The 20845-nt window shown below is 54.9% G+C and overlaps 2 protein-coding genes across 2 annotated transcripts; both read left to right on the top strand.

Annotated features, from left to right (window-relative positions):
- The first annotated feature begins 498 nt into the window (after nt 1-498).
- On the top strand, nt 499-9192 carry FRS3 (fibroblast growth factor receptor substrate 3). Its single transcript, XM_082778618.1, has 7 exons — nt 499-639; nt 2728-2861; nt 3094-3182; nt 3703-3889; nt 5869-6030; nt 6305-6462; nt 7261-9192. The coding sequence occupies exons 3-7, from the start codon at nt 3117-3119 to the stop codon at nt 8179-8181; spliced, it is 1494 nt and encodes a 497-aa protein (XP_082634744.1). The 5' UTR covers nt 499-639; nt 2728-2861; nt 3094-3116; the 3' UTR covers nt 8182-9192.
- A 7130-nt stretch (nt 9193-16322) lies between these two features.
- On the top strand, nt 16323-20274 carry LOC309886957 (gastricsin-like; the record flags this gene model as incomplete). Its single annotated transcript, XM_082778301.1, has 9 exons — nt 16323-16378; nt 16863-17016; nt 17592-17709; nt 17931-18049; nt 18351-18550; nt 18819-18938; nt 19221-19368; nt 19619-19717; nt 19901-20274. The coding sequence occupies 9 exons, from the start codon at nt 16323-16325 to the stop codon at nt 20054-20056; spliced, it is 1170 nt and encodes a 389-aa protein (XP_082634427.1). The 3' UTR covers nt 20057-20274.
- Nucleotides 20275-20845: the final 571 nt, after the last annotated feature.

Below are 20845 nucleotides of genomic sequence, written 5' to 3'. Positions count from 1 at the left end.
CCCCTATTGCCCCCTTATAACCCCTATTGCCCCCCTATAAGCCCCTATTGCCCCCCTATCACCCCCATAAACCCCCATTACCCCCTCCATAAGCCCCTATTGCCCCCCTATAAGCCCCTATTACCCTCTATACCTCCCTATTGCCCCATATAAGCCCCCATTACCCCCTCCATAAGCCCCTATTGCCCCGTATCTCCCCCATTGCCCCCCCAGGCCCCTCAATTCCCCTCACACTCCCTTCACCCCCTCCCCTCCCCGTAGCCCCGCCCCTTCTCCATAGCCCCGCCCCCTCCCCTTTTAGCCCCGCCCCCTCCCGCAGAGCCGCGTCCCTCGCGCGCCCCCCAGCGGCCTCCTCCCCTCCTTCCCCCCCCCTCCCCTTTTGGTCCTCCCAGCGGGCGACGCTCTAGGCGGCGGCCGCCCAACTCGCTGCTCCCGGAGGACCCCGGCCCGGGCCTGGCGGTGGGGGGGGAGCGGAGGCGGTGGCGGGGCCCGGCCCGGTCCCGGTCCGCAGCCAAGGCCCGGGGGGCCGGGCAGGGGCCGGGCCGGGCCGGGGGGAGGCGGCAGGAGGCAGCGGGGAGCGGCGCCGAGCTCCGGGCACGGGCCTCGGCTCCCCGACGGCGGAACCGGGCAGCGCCTCAGGTAGAGAGCGGCTCCGCGGGGCGCTGGGGGAGGCCCCCACGGGGGTCCTGGGCCCACCCCGGGGGTCTTAGGCCTACCCCGGGGGTCCCGAGACCACTCTAGGGGCCTGAATCCCCCCCCCGGGGGACCTGAGCCCATCCCGGGGGTCTTGAGCCCATCCCGGGGTCCTGAATCCTTCCCCCCGGGGGTCTTGAGCCCCCCTCGGGGGTCTTTCCTACCCCCCCAGGGGTCCTGAGACCACTCTGGGGGTCCTGAAGCCCCCCCCCCAGGGCCCTGAGCCCCCCCCCGGGGTCCTGAATCCCCCCCCCGAGGGACCTGAGCTCATCCCGGGGGTACTGAATCCCCCCCTGGGGGTCTTTCCCACCCCTCTAGGGGTCCTGAGACCATTCTGGGGGTCCTGAACTCCCCCCCGGGGGTCTTGAGCCCATCCCGGGGTCCTACGCCCATCCCGGGGGTCTTGAGCCCCCCCCCGGGGATCCTGAATCCCCCCCGGGGGTCCTGAGCCACCCCCAGAGTCTTGAGCCCATCCCTGGGGTTCTGAATCCCTCCCTGGGGGTCTTTCCCACCCCCCCCCAGGGGTTCTGAGACCACCCTGGGGGTCCTGAGCCCCCTCTCCCCGGGATCCTGCGCTCCCCCCCAGGGGTCTTGGCCCCCCACAAGCATTCCTGAGCCCCCCCCCTCCAGCCCTCCACCCCCTCCCCTCCATGCTGCCCCTGCACTGCCCCTTGCCCCCCTCCCCAACTCCCCAGTTTCCCCCTTGCCCCCCCAGTTGGGGGCTTCAGGGGCTGGGGGCAGGCGCGTTGTCCCCAGGCTGGGGTCTGCCCGAGGGCTGGGGAGGGTTTGGGTTTGGGGTCGGCAGCTGGGACCTCCTTGGAGGTCTGACAATTAAATTTTGTTCGTTATCAGGCCCCCAGCCAGGAGCCCCTGTAGGGGAGAGAGAGCCGGGTGTTGGGGGAACTGGAGGGGAATGGAGAAGAAGGAGGCAAAAATAACTTGTTTTCTACAGGATTTTATTTTTTTTACTGATGATATGGGAGGAGGAGAGCAGAGGCTGTAGAGGACGAGGCCCCCGCTGACCAGGTTAGGCAGAGCAGAGAGGAACCTGCTGCTGAATTATTGCTCCAACCCTGGGGTCAATCCCCTCTGGGTGCAGGGCTCGAGGTGCTGCTGCTCCTGGGGTGCCCGCAGGCAGCGAGGGGCAGGAGGCAGCCGCTGGGTTGGTGCCCGAGCTCCTCCAGCACACCCAAACCGTGGCCCTGCTGCCCCTCCAGAGGGTTTTGTGGGGTCTGGGTGCAGCGGGGAGCTCCCGAGGTGTCGGGGCTGAGGCGAGGTGACCCGGAGCTGCCCGGGAAGGTCACCCAGGTTGTGTTTTGGTGTCAAAACACAACCTAGGTCCGTTAAGATTGCACCAAAATTCCCGTTTTTTTCCTCGCTGCTAGGCGTGCCATTCCTGCGTGCTTCACGCTTGCACTTACTGTTAGCAGGTAGCAGAGTTTTGGGGCATTTGTTGCTTTTTTGTAGTCTGAAACAGAGCAGCTGCTGTGTTTACTTGCGTTTAAGGCCAATTGTTCTCAGACCCTTGAGGGCTTTCCATCGGATGAAGACGCCTTTATGCTCCTAAGCAGCAGATGTGTGCAATCCCTCTTGTCCTCACCTCTCCTGCTTAGGGTCCCAAAGCCAAGAAGGAAAATGTCTCGTTTTTAGGTTTTCTAGCTGGTATTTCTTCAGAAGTTCGGCATTGAAAGCACTCGCTGCTCTCTGCCCGTTGGGATGTCTTCAAGCCCAGTGTCTGTGCTGAGTTCTTGATAAGTTTGTTAGAAAATTGGCACAGCTAGCAGAGCAGGATGATTTACACTCACCGTGCAAAGTGTGTTTGAACATCTGATGCCTGCTCTAAGCCTGCTGTGCGTTTTAGGAGCAGCGAGTGCTGAATTATTCCCCGTATTCATTCAAGTGCAGGTAGCTATTAAAAAAAAAAACACGTGCCTTCCTTTCCTCGGGATATTTGAGGATAAATTCAGTGACGCTTTCCTCCGTGCTTATTGTCCCCTGGTTTACTGATCTCTTTCACTTTAATTTCCTTTCCAGGGGGAAGATGGGGGCAGTTTCCCTCGTGCTCTAGGTGACTGACACCTGCTTGCCATGAAGTCCCGAAGGAGATAGAGGGACAGTAGTGGGAATTTCTTCTCACCCTCCAAAAGCACCCAAACAGTTGCCTAATGGTAAGCAAGCTGCTGTTATTATTATTAGGCTTTTATTAGGCTTGTGTTACGTGGTGTCTAGTAATCGAGGAACACAAAGCTCTCAAAGCACCAACGTTTGAGATCCAGACACACCGAGCTGTGTGAAGAGGGGGGGAGGAAGGCACAGGCTGTGAATGCTGCTTGTTGGGAGGGGGGTGGGAGGAGTTGGCTTGGAAATGTGATTGTCTTCTGGTTTGTGGCCTTTCCCCAGGGATTACCTCTCCTGCTGACGTCATGGGGAGCTGCTGCAGTTGTCTGTGCAGAGACAGCATCCCAGACAACCACCCCAGCAAATTTAAGGTAGGTTTTGGACCCCAGCCCCATTGCAGAATCTGGCAGGGCTGGCTGCTAGCAAAGCCCAGCGTGGGTCGGACTCCAGGCATGAAAGTAACGAAAAACTCTGCTCCTGCAGATAAGTCTTTCAGCTGATAAGATTTGCAAACACGCTGCTGATTTATTTTATTATTATTAAGCATCCTCTGCTGCAAATCTGTTTGTGTTTGCAGCAGAAATTTCCCCTGCGCTGAGACTCAGCCTGAGCAAGGAAATGGAGAGCTGGAGAGAAACCTTTTATTGCTCAGGGCTGTGTTCCAGTGGCTTTGTTGAGGCACATCAGCTGAACTGCCAAGCGCACAGTCTCCAGGGCTGCCGCCTTGGCGCCTGGTGCCAGCGATGAATTCATGCTCTCGGCCGAGATAAAGTCATCTGGGGAACTGGAGGGGAATCCATGGGAATCAGAGGATCTCTGTGGGTGGCCGTTTGCTTTTTAATGCGTGTCAACTCCCTGAGCTTCCAGCTGAGCAGTGCCTGGCCTCCGCAGGTAACGAACGTGGACGATGAAGGCAACGAGCTGGGGTCTGGGATCATGGAGCTGACGCAGACGGAGCTCATCTTGCACACTCACAAGCGGGACGCGGTCCGGTGGCCCTACCTCTGCCTGCGCCGCTACGGTTACGACTCCAACCTCTTCTCCTTCGAGAGCGGCCGCCGCTGCCAGACGGGGCAGGGTGAGTGCTCGTCTCCTGGGGGAAGGAGCTCCAAGGTTTCTGCTCCCTGGCAGCTGGGGCTGAGCCGATGCTCCCAAATTCCCCCAGCTAACAAATCCACAGGTCCTTCTGCAGCCTCTGTTCCCCCAGAACACCACTGGGCATGCACATGCAGTCGATCTTCCCAATTAAAACACTTAATGAGAGCTCTGGACCTGGTCATAAATCTCATGGTCTCATTTTGCTGGTGTGCTTGCACTCGAGGTAATTAGTGAAACAGGACTGAGCTCAAGCCTCCCTTGGATGGAGCACATTTAATGTCAGGGAGAGTATTAGGTACCCGGTCAGCTCCAAAGGATGCACAGCCATGGTAAGAGGGGCTGCTGGATGTGTTTCAGTGCTGGGAAGTGCTTTCTGCAAGACTAAAGCTTTGCCAAGCATCTTTTAGCTCTGGGACATCAGCTGCACCTTTCTCCAGCCCCCTCTTAGTACCCGATTATTTCACAGCGCTCTCAAGCGCCCCTCAGTAGCAGCAGTTGTTTCAATGCCGTTTGCTTTTCACCACAATCTCTCTGCTTTGGCGGGTGCTGCTCCTCCTGACTGCTTTGTATTTTGTGTCTGGCAGCGCTCCGCAATGTAGAGGGGAAGGGACTGGTGCGTTTTGCTGATTTTATGCACGGGGATGCTGTGCATAGGAGAGGGAAGTGAGTCACCCAGGACTGTGTGCCAAGTCATCAGCACCGGGCGCAGGCTCCAGTTTTCCTCTGGTGCCTCCGAGTTCCCCCACCGGTCTGTCTCTTGCTTTTAAAGAGCTGAGCGTTTTCCTGGCGTATGCATCCCAGGAGAAGGGGGGGAAAAAAAAGTTTGTTTCCTCATTCTATTAACGTGTTGGTAAACTCCTTATCCAAAAGGACTCTGCACGACTGTTCGGTGTCTGTGGAGCACTGCACAAATCTGTAGTGCCGTATGCTCCTTCTTCAGATTTATGGAAGTGGAGCTTTCCTCCCCTGGCATCGCGTGCCAGCGATGGGAACTGCTTGTCTGCGGTCGTCTGTTTTGCCTTTTCCAGCATCGGGGATTAGAATTCTGCTGTCGGTGCTTTTGGGTTTTATTTAGACCCGGGGAGCGGTGATAAAGCTGTTTGCTCTTCGTATCCTAGGACGTTTTTAGCAGACGCACACTTATTCATCGGTCTTAATGCAGCCAGAAGTGAGAGGGATGGCACTGTGCTGTGATGAGTTCTCCTTTCCTTGTAGGATTTCTTCTGCTGCATTAATTTTATTTGGAGGATTGCTTCCTGGTGCCGCTCCTCATCTTATATAAGGCAGAAATAGCTGTTTGTTTTTTTTTTTTTGTTTTTTGTTTTTTTTTTTTGGCCAGAATGTTTTAAACATTATTCTTTGGAGTAGCAGCAGCTGTTGCCATGCCGTCCTCGTTGCTATGGCTTTTGTGCGTGCGTGTGCGTGCCAGCCTGGGATTGGCTTGCTCTGCACACACCAGCTCTGGTTTGGGCTGCTCGTTTGGGGAGACACTTCTCAATTTGATGCATTTCTGAAATTACGTGCTCAGCCCTCCCTCCCGTACACACCCCACAGGGCCCAGCTCAGCCTCGACCAGTTGCTGGACAGACTTTCCCATGGCAGCAAGAATTGGCCAGGGTGCCAAGCGAGTTAAAATAGAAGATGAGAGCTGAAACAAGACTGTTAGCTGTCCCTTTTCACACCTCTGCTCATCTAGGGTTGGGTGCCATAAGATAATTGAGGCACTCGCTGTGCCTCAATTATCTTGGTTGTAAGAACGCACCATTTGGTGCGATGATGCTTTAATCCACCGAGTTACCGGTAGGTCTCCTGTGAATGTGAGTTGCAGGGGTTGATTCTGTCAAACCCAGCAAAAGAACCTCAAATTTCCCCTTCGTTTAGAGCGCAGAATTATATCTTCTCTGATTAAAGCAGGATTGCTTTCTTCTTTTTCTGACCCTCCTCCCCGCTACTCCGCAGGGATTTTTGCCTTCAAGTGTTCCAGAGCGGAGGAGATCTTTAACCTGCTCCAGGACCTGATGCAGTGCAACAGCATCAACGTCGTGGAGGAGCCCGTTGTCATCACCAGGAACACTCACCCCACCGAGCGGGACCTCTCCCGGACCCCCCAGGCACCCAGCAGTAAGGCTCCTTCGGGCTGTGGGGAGAAGCAGGCGCAGAGACACGGGTGATGCCTGCGATGGCTCGTGCCAAAGTGCCAAAGTGCCCCTGGCAGGGCACGGATCTCTCTCGAGCACTGCCTTGCTGCTGGCCTGTGTCTTTATGCCCGTGTGCGCCCCGTGTAGTGGGTTTATTTTAAGGCCCCACTTGTCTGCGATGTGGTGTTTTGTTCCCAGGGAAATGGCAACAAAAAAAAAACCCTTTGTGCTCTGACTATGTCTTTGTTCTTCCCCAGGTCTGGGTTACACCGTCCCAGGATTTCCCAACGGATTTCACAGCTTCTCTGGAGAACCCCTGTCCTACTCAGCAGCCCGCCACCCCTCCGTGAGCAGCCTGAGGCATTCCTCCGTGGGTGAAGACTCCACTCATGCCCTCATTGGGCCTGATGAGCAGGTAAACACGGATGCCCTCAATTCTGCTGTTTGCGAGCAATGAGCTCGATTTGCTTCCAGTCCTGTGCAATTCTTGGTTTCTTTTACTCCTGCTCAAGGTCCTTACTCAAGGGCCCTCAGGGGTCCTTGTCTCTTCGCCATCCTTTTTCTCTTTTGCTTCATTTTGGTCTCAGAGACTTCTGCTCTGATGCTTCACCAAAACAGGCACTCCACTGAGGTGGGCTGATGGGCTTCCTCGTTCCCCATCTGTTCATTACTTGACAATTATTTAACAGCAGCACTTAGCTTGTGAGTCTCGTATTTCCTTATCCACCAGCTATCACTGCAACCCCTAAACCGATCTGTAAATGTGTGCCCGAGTTCAGGTTTGTTTAATTTTTGACGCTCAGCTCTTTATTCTCAGCTTTAGAAATTATGATTTTTCCCTCCGTAATTCATCTTGTCTCAGCTGCTCTCAGAGAAGCCTGTGTAGGGCTGAGTGCTGCCGTATATCCCGTGTTAGGAGCTGAAGGAAACGTTTTTCGGGTGGCTTTGCTTCTTGTTCTGTACCATGTGCATCCCGTGTGAAACAGATGATGTGTATCTGCTGCAGTCGGACTCCTTTTTTTTCTCTCCCTCGGCGCACAAATCCAGAAATGACTTTTGTTTTTCTTCCCCAAATCTTTCCAATATCTGATTTATTTTTTTTTTCATCTCCTTCATCATCACTTTTTCCTGTCGCTTTCTCAGCTCCCGGCGGCTGCTTCGCCCTCGCCTCTTCTCTTCTCCTTTCACTGTCCCTCTGCTTCTCTCCTTGCAGTCCCACACCTACGTGAACACGGCCAATGGTGATCAGGAGCCGAGGGGCCGACACTGTATGCACTCCTTGCCTGAAGCCCACCCTCCTTTCCCTCATAGGAACCGCAGCTGCTCCCTCGAAGACCGCAACCCCCAGGTCTTTCTGCAGCCGGGGGAGGTGAAATTCGTCTTGGGCCCCGCGCCCAACTACAGGCGCATCTCTCGGCACCCCCAGGAGTGCAGGACCCACTTCTGCGCCCCCAACAACAACAACAACGAGTGCGAGGGTGAGTGTCCCTCACCCCAGTGCGTCTACGAAAACGTCAACGGCTTGCTGCCCCCCGCCACCTCGTCCCTCTGCCGGGCCGGGCGCTTGAAAGTCCCCCGGGAGGACGCGGGCTCGGCCGGCTGCTCGCAGCGCAGAGCTGCCTTGCTGCACTACGAGAACTTGCCCTCGCTGCCTCCGGTGTGGGAGTGCCAGCCTCTCCGACGGGGCGAGGAGGACGCCGGGGACGTGCTGACGCCTTCCCCTAACGGCTACCCCGAGGCTGGCGAGGAGGATCCCCTGCAGAACTACATGAACTCGGAGAGCGCCGCGCTGCACGGGGGCGGCAGCCTGAGGCGAGGCAGCTTCTTACCCAAACCCCGTCGGGGCTGCGTGCCCAACGTCTTCAGCTTCGATTTCCCCCGGCCCCGGCTGGAGCAGCCGCGGCAGCTCAACTACATCCAGGTGGAGCTGGAGGCTGAGCCTCGAAAAGGCCATGCGAAGCCCCCAGCCCCCTGTGCCGCGCCTCCCGCTGCCCACGAAGCCCGCCGGACGGACTCCTACGCCATCATTGACCTCAAAAAGACAGCAGCCATGTCCAATTTGCAAAGGGCCCTGCCGAGGGACGACGGGACTTCACGGAAAACCCGACATAACAGCACTGACCTGCCTCTGTGAGGGGGGCTGCCGAGCGCTGTCTTGTGGCTTTGGTCCCTGCCCTTCGGTGTGGCTTCCATTCGCCATCGCCCTCTGCTTCCCCGTTTCCTGGTGTCATGGGATGGGTCCTACAGCTGATGTCAAGGCTAGTCTGTCCGTCCGTCTTCCCCTCCCCGTCTCTCCCGCGTAGTTTGTTTTCTAAAGCCTTACGGGATGTGGGAAGCTGCTGTTGGAGGTGAACGGAGGGGCAGGAGGTGGCAGCAGGAGGTGCTGTGCGGGCACCACCTCGGGCAGGGCTAATTCTGACCTCCCGGCAGCTCCGGGGGCAGTGCAGGTGGTCCCAAAAACGAGGTGCTGGGGGAGCTCCACAGCAAATCAAGGTCATCTCCCGTGGATTTCACACCTTGCATCTCCGGGGGCAGCAAGCTCTGCGGTCAGGCCACTCCAGAGTTGGTTCTTGCCTTGTGCTTTCCATGGTCCCCGACACCATGGGAGCTCATGCTGCAGTCTTTCCCCCCTCAGCTTGCTCCTTCCTCCCTCTGCACTGTTTCCTTGAAGCTCGCAGAAGCTTCTCGTCCTTCTGGCCCTTTCCCAGATTCGATTTAAATTGGGCGACTCTAGAAATTAGTAGAGGAGGAGACACAGCCATGGACACAGACACTGTGATCACACAAACCTCATTTCCTGAAGACACCCTGCTTAAAAAGAGGAGGGGAAGACTGCAAGGATGAGAGATTGCAGGTTTGCGATAGAAGCCTTCAACTGTACCGTACACTGTTTTGATTTTTAAGGGTTCTTTTTTGGTGGCTGTTCAGAAGTGCTGTTGACTTGCCGATTAATTTATTCGTTTGTTTATTTATTTATTTATTTATTTATTAAATGCTCTTTTGCCTTCCCAGTGGTAAATTGCCAAAAACCGGTGCCAATACAAAGCGTACTTGCTCCACGCGCTGCGCCTGGGGTCTCTGATGAGAGCTGGTGGCTTTGCTGAGCTGTGGCCGGGGAAAAGAGCAGCCAGGAATCGTTGGTTTTTTTTTTAATTTTATATTTTTTAACCGGGATTTGCTGCCGCAGGGCGGGTGGGTGGGAGGGAAGCGGTGGGGGAGACGTGGGAGCGCGAGGAGAGCTGCGAGGCAGCCGAGCTTGGAGTCGTATCAAAGACGTTTCCACCACCCACGTGCCTGGCTGGGCCCATGAGAAATATTTGATCTGCGTTTCCAGCGAGCGTGCCGCGCGTTTCCTACAACTGCAGCCTTGGGAAGGGCTGAGTTTCAGCTCTCGGGTAAACTCGTGGCCTTTGATGTTGGGTTTTTCTGTTGACGCCGGGGCTGAGCTTGAGCTGAGCTGTCAGGCCGCCCTTTGAGGTCCCGTGTAGGGTCTGTGCTCCGCTCTGGGTGGGGACGTGCCACCGCCCCTCTGCGTGGCGACCTGCTGCAGCTCAGTCCCTCCCCGGGTCACTTTGTCATTGCGAGCTGCTTCTAAGCACCTGGATTGCTTTGCAGGCCCACGTTTCTGCTCTCTGTGTTCATCTTCCTCCCTGGGATGCGAGCTGAGGGGTGGAGCGCTCATTTTCTGAGCCTCGCCGTGTCCGTGTTCCTAAAGCTTTCTGATTTGAAGTCAGAGAAAGGGGCCAGGACCTGGTGAGCCAGCCATAACCTGCAAGGTCCACGGGCTCCATTTCCATGCTTCTGAAGCTCAGCCTGGTTTTTGTGCTGCGATGTCACGCCGAAACGGGACCCTTTTGGGAGCAGGGGCACGTGCCGTGCAGCTCAGAAAGGCATCAAAGTCCGGGCACAGCACGGATTCCTCGACCTGTTCATTGCACTAGAAATTCAAAGTGCACCACAGTCTTCAATTCAGTGATTTTTCCTTTATTTTTGGGAAGTTCTCATGCTTGTTGTATGCTCTTTTCTCCACCCCAACCCTTGAGTGATTTATAACCGAAAGGAAACCCAAGTCATCTATTTTTATATGTGTGCCAAGTGACTTTATGTGGAGGGAAAAGGACAAGTAATGTATTCCCCTAAACCTATCAGACTTCCATTTGAGGAAGCGAGAGAAGAAATTGTTTCACTCGATGTATTAAAGTTAACTGCATTAAGCCTTAACCAAACTACTTAAATAATTCTAATTATTTTTCTAATTTCTACATGAGAAGTGTCTAACCTGTCGGCGTCGTCCCCGGGACAGCTCCAGCGGCTCTGACCCCACAGCACGGTGCTCTGGGAGCCTCCACATGAACCTGCCTTCACAACAGCATCACTGCCCTGCTGGGAAATACAAAATACTCCCCGATTTCACCCAGAAAGGTTAAAAAAGGATGAAATATCTCACATTTATGTGGAGCACGGTGGCAGGGCCAGGTCTGCAGGCTGGGTGTGCGCTGTTGGGTGAGGGCTTGCGTGTGGCTCAGCCTTGGGGCACCTGCTGGTGGCACCTCCTGCTCCCTGTGGTGTCCCCTGACCTGGCTGCGTGTCCCCAAGGGCTGGGACGTGCCCAGAGGTGTCGGGACGAGCACGGCTGCGTTGCTGGGGGCTCCTCGCCGCGGTCCCCCGAGGGGCCGGGCTGCTGTTTACGTGGCTCAAATTAGCTTCGGATTGGGGAAAGCTGCCCTTGCTGTTTGGGTTGCTGCCATTCACGTCCTCCTGATGAACTGTGCTGTCTGCCTTGTGCCTCCTGCCCTCCTCCAGCAATCCCCAAGCTCCCCTACCTCATGAGGACATCAGAAGCAGCGAGGAGAGCCTTGGGCAGCAGCTGAGTGTGTGCGCAGCGCCCACCGGTCCCCGCCAGCCTCCCGCACCCCTTTTACAGCTGCACCTAAGGAGGAAGGAAAAAAGAGATGCATTTTCTCATCGTTAAGGAAGAACTGATGCTGGCTGCTCTCAGAGAATCATAACCCAGTGGGCACCTCGCTTCTCCATCCTCTGCTTCACGCTGCGCTATCGCCACCTCCCCGGAAAGCCTCGGGGATGAAAAGCCGCTCGCAGCCCGTCGTTCGCAGGGGGGTTGTTTAATGTTTAAGCAACTCGGTAGGAAACTTCATGTGGGCAAGCAGGAAACCGGTCGTTCATGGCTTTCAGGGTGTGCGTCAGGTCCGCGTGCAAGTCATTTTTCTCATTTTTCTTCGCTTTTGTGGAAAACTTCACCAGAGCAATATCTGCGTAAAGTGACCCGGACCCTTTCATGACTTCTTAAACCTCAGTTTTGCAGGTGGTGTGGAGGTGCGAGAACAGACCAGAGTTGGTTGAACACTGAGGCAGAAGTTCTAGGGGCACCGGGAGCAGAAATGTCACTAGTTTGGGTTTCTCCCTGGTGTTTCCACCTGTGTGGAGCTCTCCAGTGTCGCAGCTTCCTCTAGTGGTCAGACCTGAAACGGTTGCAGAGTTAAAATCGGTACGAGGTTGGAAGGCCGGGGCGTTTGGTGTTTTTTTTTTTCATTCCTTCAGTTTGATTTGAGCATTGGGCAGTAGGGATCCCTCCTGAGACCCCTTTGGAGTCATTCCTCCTTACGGTTTTCTTTTGGTTGAAAATTCTGAATTGTGCTGTCTCTTTGTGGCACTTTGCAAGGATGGATCTTGCAGGTCTTGCTTTGAGCCTTACGTGCGAGTTCGCTGGGCTTTCCCAAGGAGTGCACGGACACGTTTGTGCTCACCTGGATGGGAAACAAACCAGGGACTGCCGCCGACTCCTCCTGTCCCACCAGCCATGGTTCTCCCCCCGCAGGGAAGATGTTCTCCGCAGAGCAGAACTCCTCACCCTTTGTGGTTGCGTCCCCAGATCTGGATTTAAGACTGCATGATCCAGCTGCGCTCTGTGCCTCCAGCTGGTGCTGCCCAGTTGTCCGAAAGGAAAGGAACAAGCTGTGTACATCTGAAGACATCTGAAGCCTTCTCCAGCACCGGGCCCTGAAGCTGAGCAAATCCCTGAGATCCTTTAATTCCCAGCTTGGCTCTGCAAGGCAGATGGATCCCTCGCCTGGTGCCCCTCGTGCCCGGCTGTTCCATCCGTGGATGGGAACCTGGAAAAAGGGCGGTGTGCAGGCAGCTCCTGGGTTTGCTGAGACTTTCTTTGGTTCCTCAGAGGAGGTTTAGGCAACCAAACGAAGCTGGCAGGGGGAATGGTGATGACCTGACGGCTTGAATCTGGCTGCTGGATCCTGGGCTTTGCTGCTCGGTGGCTCCTGCTGGAGGCTGCGGTGCTGCTTCGCTGTCCTCTGCGTGTAGGATCGAGGTTCAGGGGACGGCTGTGGCAGCAGCTGTCTGCTGTGCAGCGATGATTTGACTGACTTAACCTTTTTAAGTGATTCTTGTTTGAGCTCTGAGTTAATCAACCAGAGTTTCTCCCCTGATATTTCCTCCCCGGTGACTGCATAAAGAGATCTTCTACCCTTCCCTTTCCCAGGGACCTGCTGGGAGGTGTAGAGCTTCCCATGGCTCCCAGTCGTTGTTTATTGTGGGAGGCTTTTTCGTTTTGTTTTCTAATTTTAACCCGTTTTATGTGCCTGCTTTCCCCTTGAGAAAAGGTGGTCTGATTATTTGTGAGCTGGATCTGCCTTACAGGGAGGGGGGTGGCAAAGGAGAGGCTGGCTTGTGAGGGTTAAGGGATCAATATTTCTGCAGATTTTGATTGTCTCAGTACTAAGTGTCACTTTTCTTACCTAAGCCATGCTGTCCTCCGGGACAAAACCCAAACCCAGCTTCAGCTCCTGCTGTCTTTCTTTCCAGCGAGCGATTACCGACCAAATACCTCCGATCCCCAGGACCCTGTCTCGCACCAGCAGGGCTCCCACCTCGGGTTCTGCCCCGCGTCTCCTTTCCCCGTGCCTCAGTTTCACCGTGGCAAAACGGGGAAGGCGGTGGCGACCTCCTTGGTGTGCTGATGCCTGTGAGATCCGAGGGAGAGCGTTGCGGCAGGGCTTGGTACTACGGCTCTATGTTCTCTTAGCCATTTTCTCCCCAAATCCTTCCTCTGTCCCTCCACGTTACGCTGCTCAGCCCTCGTGGGTCGTATTTTGACTGTGAAATAACATTAACGAGCGATTGTTAATGAACGTTGTTGCCTCATCGTGGTCCAAATTCAGCTTCCAGGGGGCTGCAGCCAGTCTTTCTGGGAAGTTTCTCTTTCCCCCAAACGTGGCTCCTGGTGAAATGCTGCGCGCAGGTAGCAGAACAGGTTCAGATTCCTGTTACCAAACAGGACCAAAGGTTGAATACATTAGGGGAAATCCCGAGAGCTTTGAAGTTGCCAATTACGAGCCGGGGTGTAGAAAAAAAGTTAATTCTTCAGAAGGGGCCTGATTTGTTTTCTCTTCCCTAAGTGAATGTGATTTTTCAAGTCGAAAGACCCAGATGCATCCGTGTTATCTCGAGCTCTTCTCCCACGTGGTTCTCCGTGTTGTTCCTTGTTACTGCTGTCTCTGATACCGAACATTTTGGATGCGGCAGAAAAACGAAGGTGCTCCGGGGCTCCGGCCACCGGGGCCTGGGTGGATCTTAGCGGAGGGGTTGATCCCGCTGTGTAATTGCTTCTTCGGGTTATTCCTATGGGTATCCATTCGGTCCCTCTTTATATTTCATCCGGGTGTAACCGTAAAGGCGAAGAACAGTAGCAGTGCTGTGTGACCCGAGGAGTGCTCATGTCTTACCTTAACGTGCACTACGAATGTATACAGAATAAACAGAATATGACGAGTAGCCGCTGGTCGTGTCCTTTTTATTTAACATGGACTGCTTGGAGGTGGGACGGGATGGATGAAGTCAACTTTCTCCTGCCCGTGGCCTCTCCAAGCCCACCTCGTGTCCTGCAATTCGCCCTTTTCACCCTGGCCCCCATGGCCCTGCAGCATGGCTGTGGCATGCCCGATGTCTTCAGGACCAGCTGTCCTGGTGCAGCTCAATCCAGGCTTCTGGCAGTGTTTGCTTTCCAGGTCTCCCTCCCGTGGTGGAATTACCTCAGCGCTGCTTTTACCTTAAGCATCTCTTCTGCTCTCTCCCGAATTTTTTGGCTGTGAACACCTCACCAGCTGCAGAGCAGGCTGAAACTCTGCATGACCCGTGCGTAACCTGGGACGCGCCACCAGAAGCAGCCATCAGGATCGCACAAAAAGGCAATCCCCCCACCCCCAAACACAGTTTTATGAACTCCAATTTTAAAAGGCTGGGAGTTTTCCATCCAAATTCTGCTTTTTGAGCCTTCAGGGCGCTCGCTTTTGAGTTTTGCAGGTAAACGTAGGTGTTCAACCTATTTTTTTTTTTTTTTTTTTTGGGAGCTTGATCTTTGAGAAGAAAGGAACAAAGCAGCTATTTCGACCTAAAAGCAGCTGTATTGAACTCAGTCACAGTTCTAGGAGGGAAATTACCCACCTCTGAGCGATTCCTGTCGGTGGTGACCCACCCCCAGCCGACCTCTTTACTAAAAACACATTTTTTAAAGGTGACAGTAAATGATGCATCTCCCATCGTGACCAGGCACAGCCGGGTGCCTTGTCCCTGCTCTTGTGGACTCCAAAGGTGAGACGCAGGTTAAATAAAAGAGCAATTAGCTCCTCGTGGAAGGTTTGGTCACCTCATGTCCCCGGTCAGTTGTGTCCTTTTTGTCCCCCTGTTGTTTTGGCTGGGGGGGGGGTGAACAGTTGCTGCTGTTTGTGCCAATCCTCGGTGATAAGATAATGTTTGAGTTAAAAGATATTTTGTCCTTCTGATAATAAGCCAGGACATGAAATATTTGGCACGTGATGTGTTCCTAAACTGAACTGCTGAGGGGGAGAGGGCTGATGGTGCAGACAGCTCCCCACGGCCCTATTCTTTCTCCTTTTGCCCCAGCACCTCTCCTGCCCCAGGGAGGGGTAAATGTGTGTCCCAGAGTGGAGCAGCTCCTGCTCACTGCTGCTGCTGGTCAAAAACATCCTCTTGGACAGCTTGAAGAAACTAGAAAGGAAGCAATTCAGCGTTACCTTTAGAAACAGAAAAAATAAAATAGGGCAAAATGCAATAAATTTGGGAAATAAAATGAGAAACTTGTGCGCAGGCAGATACCTTTATCCTAACCTCTGCTGGCTGGTGGCCAGGGGTTCCCTCTGTGGGATAACTCCATAGCTTCACATTTGTTTGAGGAGGGACTCAGCTTGGTGCAGAAATGTTTGGCCGAGGCTCCGAAACCACCGAGTCTTCTGCAGGATCTTTTTTTAGGGCACAGCCATCGCTGGCGGGTCCTCGTGGACCAGGCTTCCATCGAGACAAGCGTCAGGAGGAGAGCATGAGGGTGCCTTGGACTTGGATGTGCTGAACGTGGGCTGAACACAGATCCATGCTCGCTGGAGTCCTGCCCTTAAGATTCCCTATTTCCACCAGGGGTAGTGTGCGGTTTGGAGGGGTGGGATGGATTTGGGGGCTGGTGCGAACGAGGTGCCCTGGGCACGGTGGCTTTCCTTGGGTTCTGCCACCGCTTGGTGCAGGGCGGGTTTGCCTGTTTGGCCAAATTATAGCAAAGAAGAGAGAGTCGTGGGGTAACGTGCACAGCTTAATCCCTTGGTGCATGGAAATCCCTCCTGAAAGCTCTTCCCCAGCAGGAGCCCAGTTAAGAACCACTAATAGGGCCTTCTGTGTCGTCCTAAGAGCGCAATCCTTCGTGCATGGAGTCTCCTCTGCAAGCCCATGGGTTTCTCTCATCCAGGGTCATTTTGGGACTTTCTAAAGTGCTAGAGGTAAGAGCAGGAATGGAAACAGGAGATAACACAACTGCTGATAACCCATGTTAGTCTTTCCAGCCTCTTCCTGGAAACCCTTTTTCATTTCTCTTTCAAGGAAGTCTTTGATAGCCCTATCGAATCCAAAGGAGTTGAGTAGCAGCGAGCTTGACTCTTGCAGGTTTGGATTATTCCCAAGAAGTTGTTCTTATCGGCTTTTTCTTTTTTCTTCACCGTTGTTTTTCAAAAAATAGCTTGCACGTACAATGGCGTTAGCCACTGGTGTTTGACTTTGGAGTTCTCGAGATATTCCTTAGCGCTGTGGGAAAGTCTCGAGCAAATATTTTGGGTGCACTGATAAACCTCAGGCATGCGTGGGACCCTGATGCAGGGAGATAGCGAGCGTTTGGGGGTATATAAGGGTGTGCTGTGGGGCTTCAAAGGTCTCCTCGGAAGCTGCCAGCAAGGGAAGATCACCATGAAGTGGCTGCTCCTTGCCCTGGTGTGCCTGCACCTCTCTGAGGGGCTGCTGAGGTGAGCGCGGAGGAACCTCGGTCGTGGTTCAGCTCGTAACAGGACGGGGGCAAAGTCAGGAAGGGCGGCGGTGGGAAATCTGTTGGGGGTCTTAGGTTTTATCTGGGGCCAGCGCTTAGTATTGCGGAGAACTCCTTAGATAATGGTTATATTGGGTTGGCTTTCACATTAAAAAATAATAAATTGTATTTCACAGTGCAGCTCGCTGTATCCCAAGAAGTCATGGCCAAGGCAGGCCTGATGTCAAACTCATTTTTCATTAGTTGAAGGGATCGGGATCCAAAGCCCAGGGCCCTTCCCGTGGCCAGGTCTGGGTCACCTCCCTCCAGGGATGTGCTGATCAGAGCAAATCTGCCCGCGGGAGATGGGGCAGGCAGGGGACAGAGGCAGAAAAAATGGATAGAGGAATAAAATTGAAGGAGCTGGAGAGGTGGAGGCTTGCTTCGCACCACACTGACCTGGCGATTTTGCTCGTTGCGTGCAGGATTCCTCTGAAGAAAGGCAAGTCCATACGGGAAGCCATGAAGGAGAAGGGGGTGCTCCACGAGTACCTGCAGAAGCACCGCTACCACGACCCTGCCTACAAGTTCTTCAGCAGCTTCTCCAGCATCTACGAGCCCCTCTCCAACAGCATGGAAGTGAGTATCCGCTCATTGCTTAAACTAAGGGAGAGGAGAGACGGGAGGACCGAAATGAGAAAAGAGAGAGACGTTTGGGAAGTTCCTCGTAGGACCTTGAAGCTCAGTGTTTGTTTCGGCAGCCGTTCTCGTGGCTGCGTAGGGAAAGAGGAAACGTTTCTGTTAGTGCGGATGGAGCTGCTCAGCTGTGCACTGATTTCTGTTTTGGAAACACACCCAAAGCAGCTCGTGGGGCACTGAGGGAAGGCTCCGTGCGCCCTGAGCAGCTCCCAAACACAGCTGCTGCCTCTGTGCCACCAGGAGCTGTGCTTGGGGGGAGAGCCCGAGCAAAGAGCGATGCTGTGCTCCGGGCTAAATTTTTTTTTTGCAGCTGTTTTAACCCCTCTTGCTGGGAGCAAGGCGGTGTAAATGGCCAAGGGAGCAGAGCACTGACCCTGGCAGACCCTCCAGCCCCACGGAGCGGTGCTGGAAACCCCCGTCCCGTAACGCCAGCGGGGCTGAGATTTAGCAAGCGCACCTCGTGGTGCTGTTCGTTGGCTGAGGATGGGATGCAAGGAGTGTCCCCTTTCCTCCAGATGTCCTACTACGGGGAGATCAGCATCGGGACCCCCCCGCAGAACTTCCTGGTGCTCTTCGACACCGGCTCCTCCAACCTCTGGGTGCCCTCCACCCTGTGCCAGAGCCAGGCCTGCAGTGAGTAGCTCCTGGGCAAAGGGTTGGTGGCAGAAAAAAAAAAAAAAAAAAAAGGCTGAGGGTGGGTGATCCCATTGGATCCTAGACTTCAGAGGTCCTAGCCAAGTTGGGGGATGCTTCTTTTGGCCACTGTTGTATTTAGGGCTTGCCTTACTGCTTGTTTTATCAAAAGCAGCCCCTGGCTGGAGCCGTCACCCTTCTGCTTTGCTCTCCCAATCCAGCCAACCACAACCTGTTCAACCCCAACGAGTCCTCCACGTTTTCAACCCAGGACGAGTACTTCTCCCTGCAGTACGGGACGGGCAGCCTCACCGGCATCTTCGGCTACGACACGGTCACAGTGAGTGACACCGCGGCAGGGGGGAGCGAGGGGCGCCCCGGTTCCCCGTGCGCCCTTGGGATGAGAGGGTGCACCCAGAAAAAAAGCAGGTTGATTGCTTCTGGGGTTTCCCCTCGGGAGCAAAAAGGGGAAAATCTATGGCTTGGCTCTAACAGTCTCTTATTGTGCGTAACACACGGTATTTGTACTGGTTTTGGCTCGCCGCCCCGCTGCGTAGCCCAGTGTCCTGCTGCCTCCTGGGGTCCCGCTGCCCTGGGCTGTGCTCTCAGGGGAGCTCTGCCCCTTTTCTCTCCTCCCCTAGATCCAAGGCCTCTCCATCACCAACCAGGAGTTCGGCCTGAGTGAGACCGAGCCTGGCACCAACTTTGTGTACGCCCCGTTCGATGGCATCCTGGGGCTGGCCTTCCCTTCCCTCTCTGCCGGCGGTGCCACCACGGTGATGCAGGGCATGCTGCAGCAAAACCTGCTGGATTCCCCCGTCTTCAGCTTCTACCTGAGCGGGTAAGGATGCACCCCTTCCCCTTTTTCCTTCCATTTTGTGCAGCCTTCGTGCTCTCCAGGAATATCCCCTTTATTTTTGTTGTTGCAAATCTTGTGAAACCTTCAGGGGGGGCTGGAAATTCGCGCTTTGTTCCTGCTCTCCTCCCTGTTCAACTTTTTCCCCTCCCTGTTCCTCTTGCTGGCACGCACCAGGCTAGCAGCAGGCTGCTGCCAGCGGCCACCGATGGCTGCAAACACCCGAGTGTGTCCCTGTGCCTTCCTCCTGCAGGCAGGAGGGCAGCCAGGGCGGAGAGCTCGTCTTCGGAGGCGTCGACCCCAACCTGTACACAGGGCAGATCACCTGGACCCCCGTCACCCAGGCTGGCTACTGGCAGATCGGGATCGAAGAGTAAGATGCTGCTTTCTCCAGCTGCCTCTAGCTTCTCTTAGATCTGCAGCCACAAGGGGAACCTTTCTGCCATCTCTGGTGGCTTCGAAGATTTCAGCTTTTAGGCGTTTTGGGGCTCTGGGGTCTCATCTTCACTTTGCTAATGTGTAACCAGAGAAAACCAGCCTTTAATGGTGCAGGTTGTGGAGGCAGAATTCAACCATTTCTCGTGCTCCTGTCCTCTGTTCATCCTGCAGCAGGTCAGGGCACATTTCACGAGTGGTTTTTCTTCTCCTTCTGCAGCTTCTCCATCGGTGGGCAGAGCAGCGGGTGGTGTAGCCAGGGCTGCCAGGGAATCGTCGACACGGGAACCTCGCTCCTCACCGTCCCCACTCAGGTCTTCACCCAGCTGATGCAGTACATCGGGGCTCAGGCTGACGGCAACGGCCAGGTGAGAGCAGGCCGGGCAACAGGAGGACTGGATAAAGGGGGGTGCATCTGTCACAAGCAGGGAGTTGGGTTGGAGGCGCATCGGAAATCCCATTTTACCTCTAATTTCGGTGGAGGGAATGACGGATCTGATAAAATCTGCCTTCCTGGGTTCGGGGGTGGCAGCTCGTGCTGGGAGCCTGTCAGCCGTGTCCCAGCAGATGCGTGGAGCCCCCTGGCTACAAACCAGTTGTGCTTTTCTCTCTCCCTAGTACGTGGCGAGCTGCAGCAACATCGGGAGCATGCCCACCCTCACCTTTGTCATCAGCGGCACCAGCTTCCCCCTGCCTCCCTCCGCCTACATGCTCCAGGTACAGCGTCTCGCCCCCCATCCCCATCCCTGGTGCTGCTCCCAGTGGGGTCTGAGCCCCAAGGGATGAGGCAGAGCTGGTGGCTGGAGGGGGGCACGGTGGTCACAGCCTTGCTGAGAGACCCCCGTGGGTGGGGAGAGCTCGGAGCTGGCGCTTTCCAGCACGGATCTTTCCTCCCACCAGAGCAACAGCGGCTACTGCACCGTCGGGATCGAGTCCACCTACCTGCCCTCCCAGAACGGGCAGCCCCTGTGGATCCTCGGCGACGTCTTCCTGAGGTCCTACTACTCCATCTACGACATGGGCAACAACCAAGTGGGCTTTGCCACCGCTGTGTGAGCGGCCCCGGGGCCCCTGCTGTCCCCGTCGCTGCTCGCCCTGGCCCCACATCCCAGCTCCTTGCACCTCCACGTGCTGGAGCATCTCCTTCCCTGCAAAACCCCCTTTACTTAGACGTCTCTGTTGGAAATTGCTTTCTTTCCAAAGGGCACTACAAAGAAATAAAAGTCCGTAAAAGTAAGATAAAGCATGTGTGCTTTTTTTTTTTTTTTTTTTTTTTTTTTCCATAATGTGTATTTTCCTGTTCTTGGTACAAACAAGCCTGAGAATATTCTCATATTCATATGAGAATATGAATATGAATTCTCATATTCAATGAGAGCAGATGAAAACAGCCAACTTTGCTGCAGGCAGACTGTTCAGAGCAGCAGCAAACTCCACGTTAAACCAAGCACAAGGGCACGAGGGCCCTTGTTATTTAGCTAAAATAATCTTAGAAAGCGGCCAGGCATTAGGCAAACGAACATCTCAGGCTTGAAATGCTTGGGGTGGCCAGGACACCTACTGATGGCTCCTCTCTTGCTGTTCTTGCACTGTCAGGGCCGTGGATTTCTGCTGTCTGCTCTGCAAGGAGGGCTCCTGGGGCTGGCACGGCTCGTGGCTGAGCTGGGATGTTGCACCAACGCTTTTGGAAAGGAAACCAGAAATGAGAAGAGGGACATGGTCAGATCCTGCTGAGAGGAGATGCCCCGTGCCCAGCAGTGCAGGTGAGAGCTGCCCCATGCAAGGATGCACGGCCACCGATGTCAGAAGCTGCAACCCCCTGATTTGCCTAAATCCCTCAGCAAA

The sequence above is a fragment of the Aythya marila genome (genome assembly GCF_965140915.1).
Source record: "Aythya marila genome assembly, chromosome: 24".
In the NCBI taxonomy this organism is placed as follows: domain Eukaryota; kingdom Metazoa; phylum Chordata; class Aves; order Anseriformes; family Anatidae; genus Aythya; species Aythya marila.
This window is presented reverse-complemented; position numbering and strand designations above follow the sequence as displayed.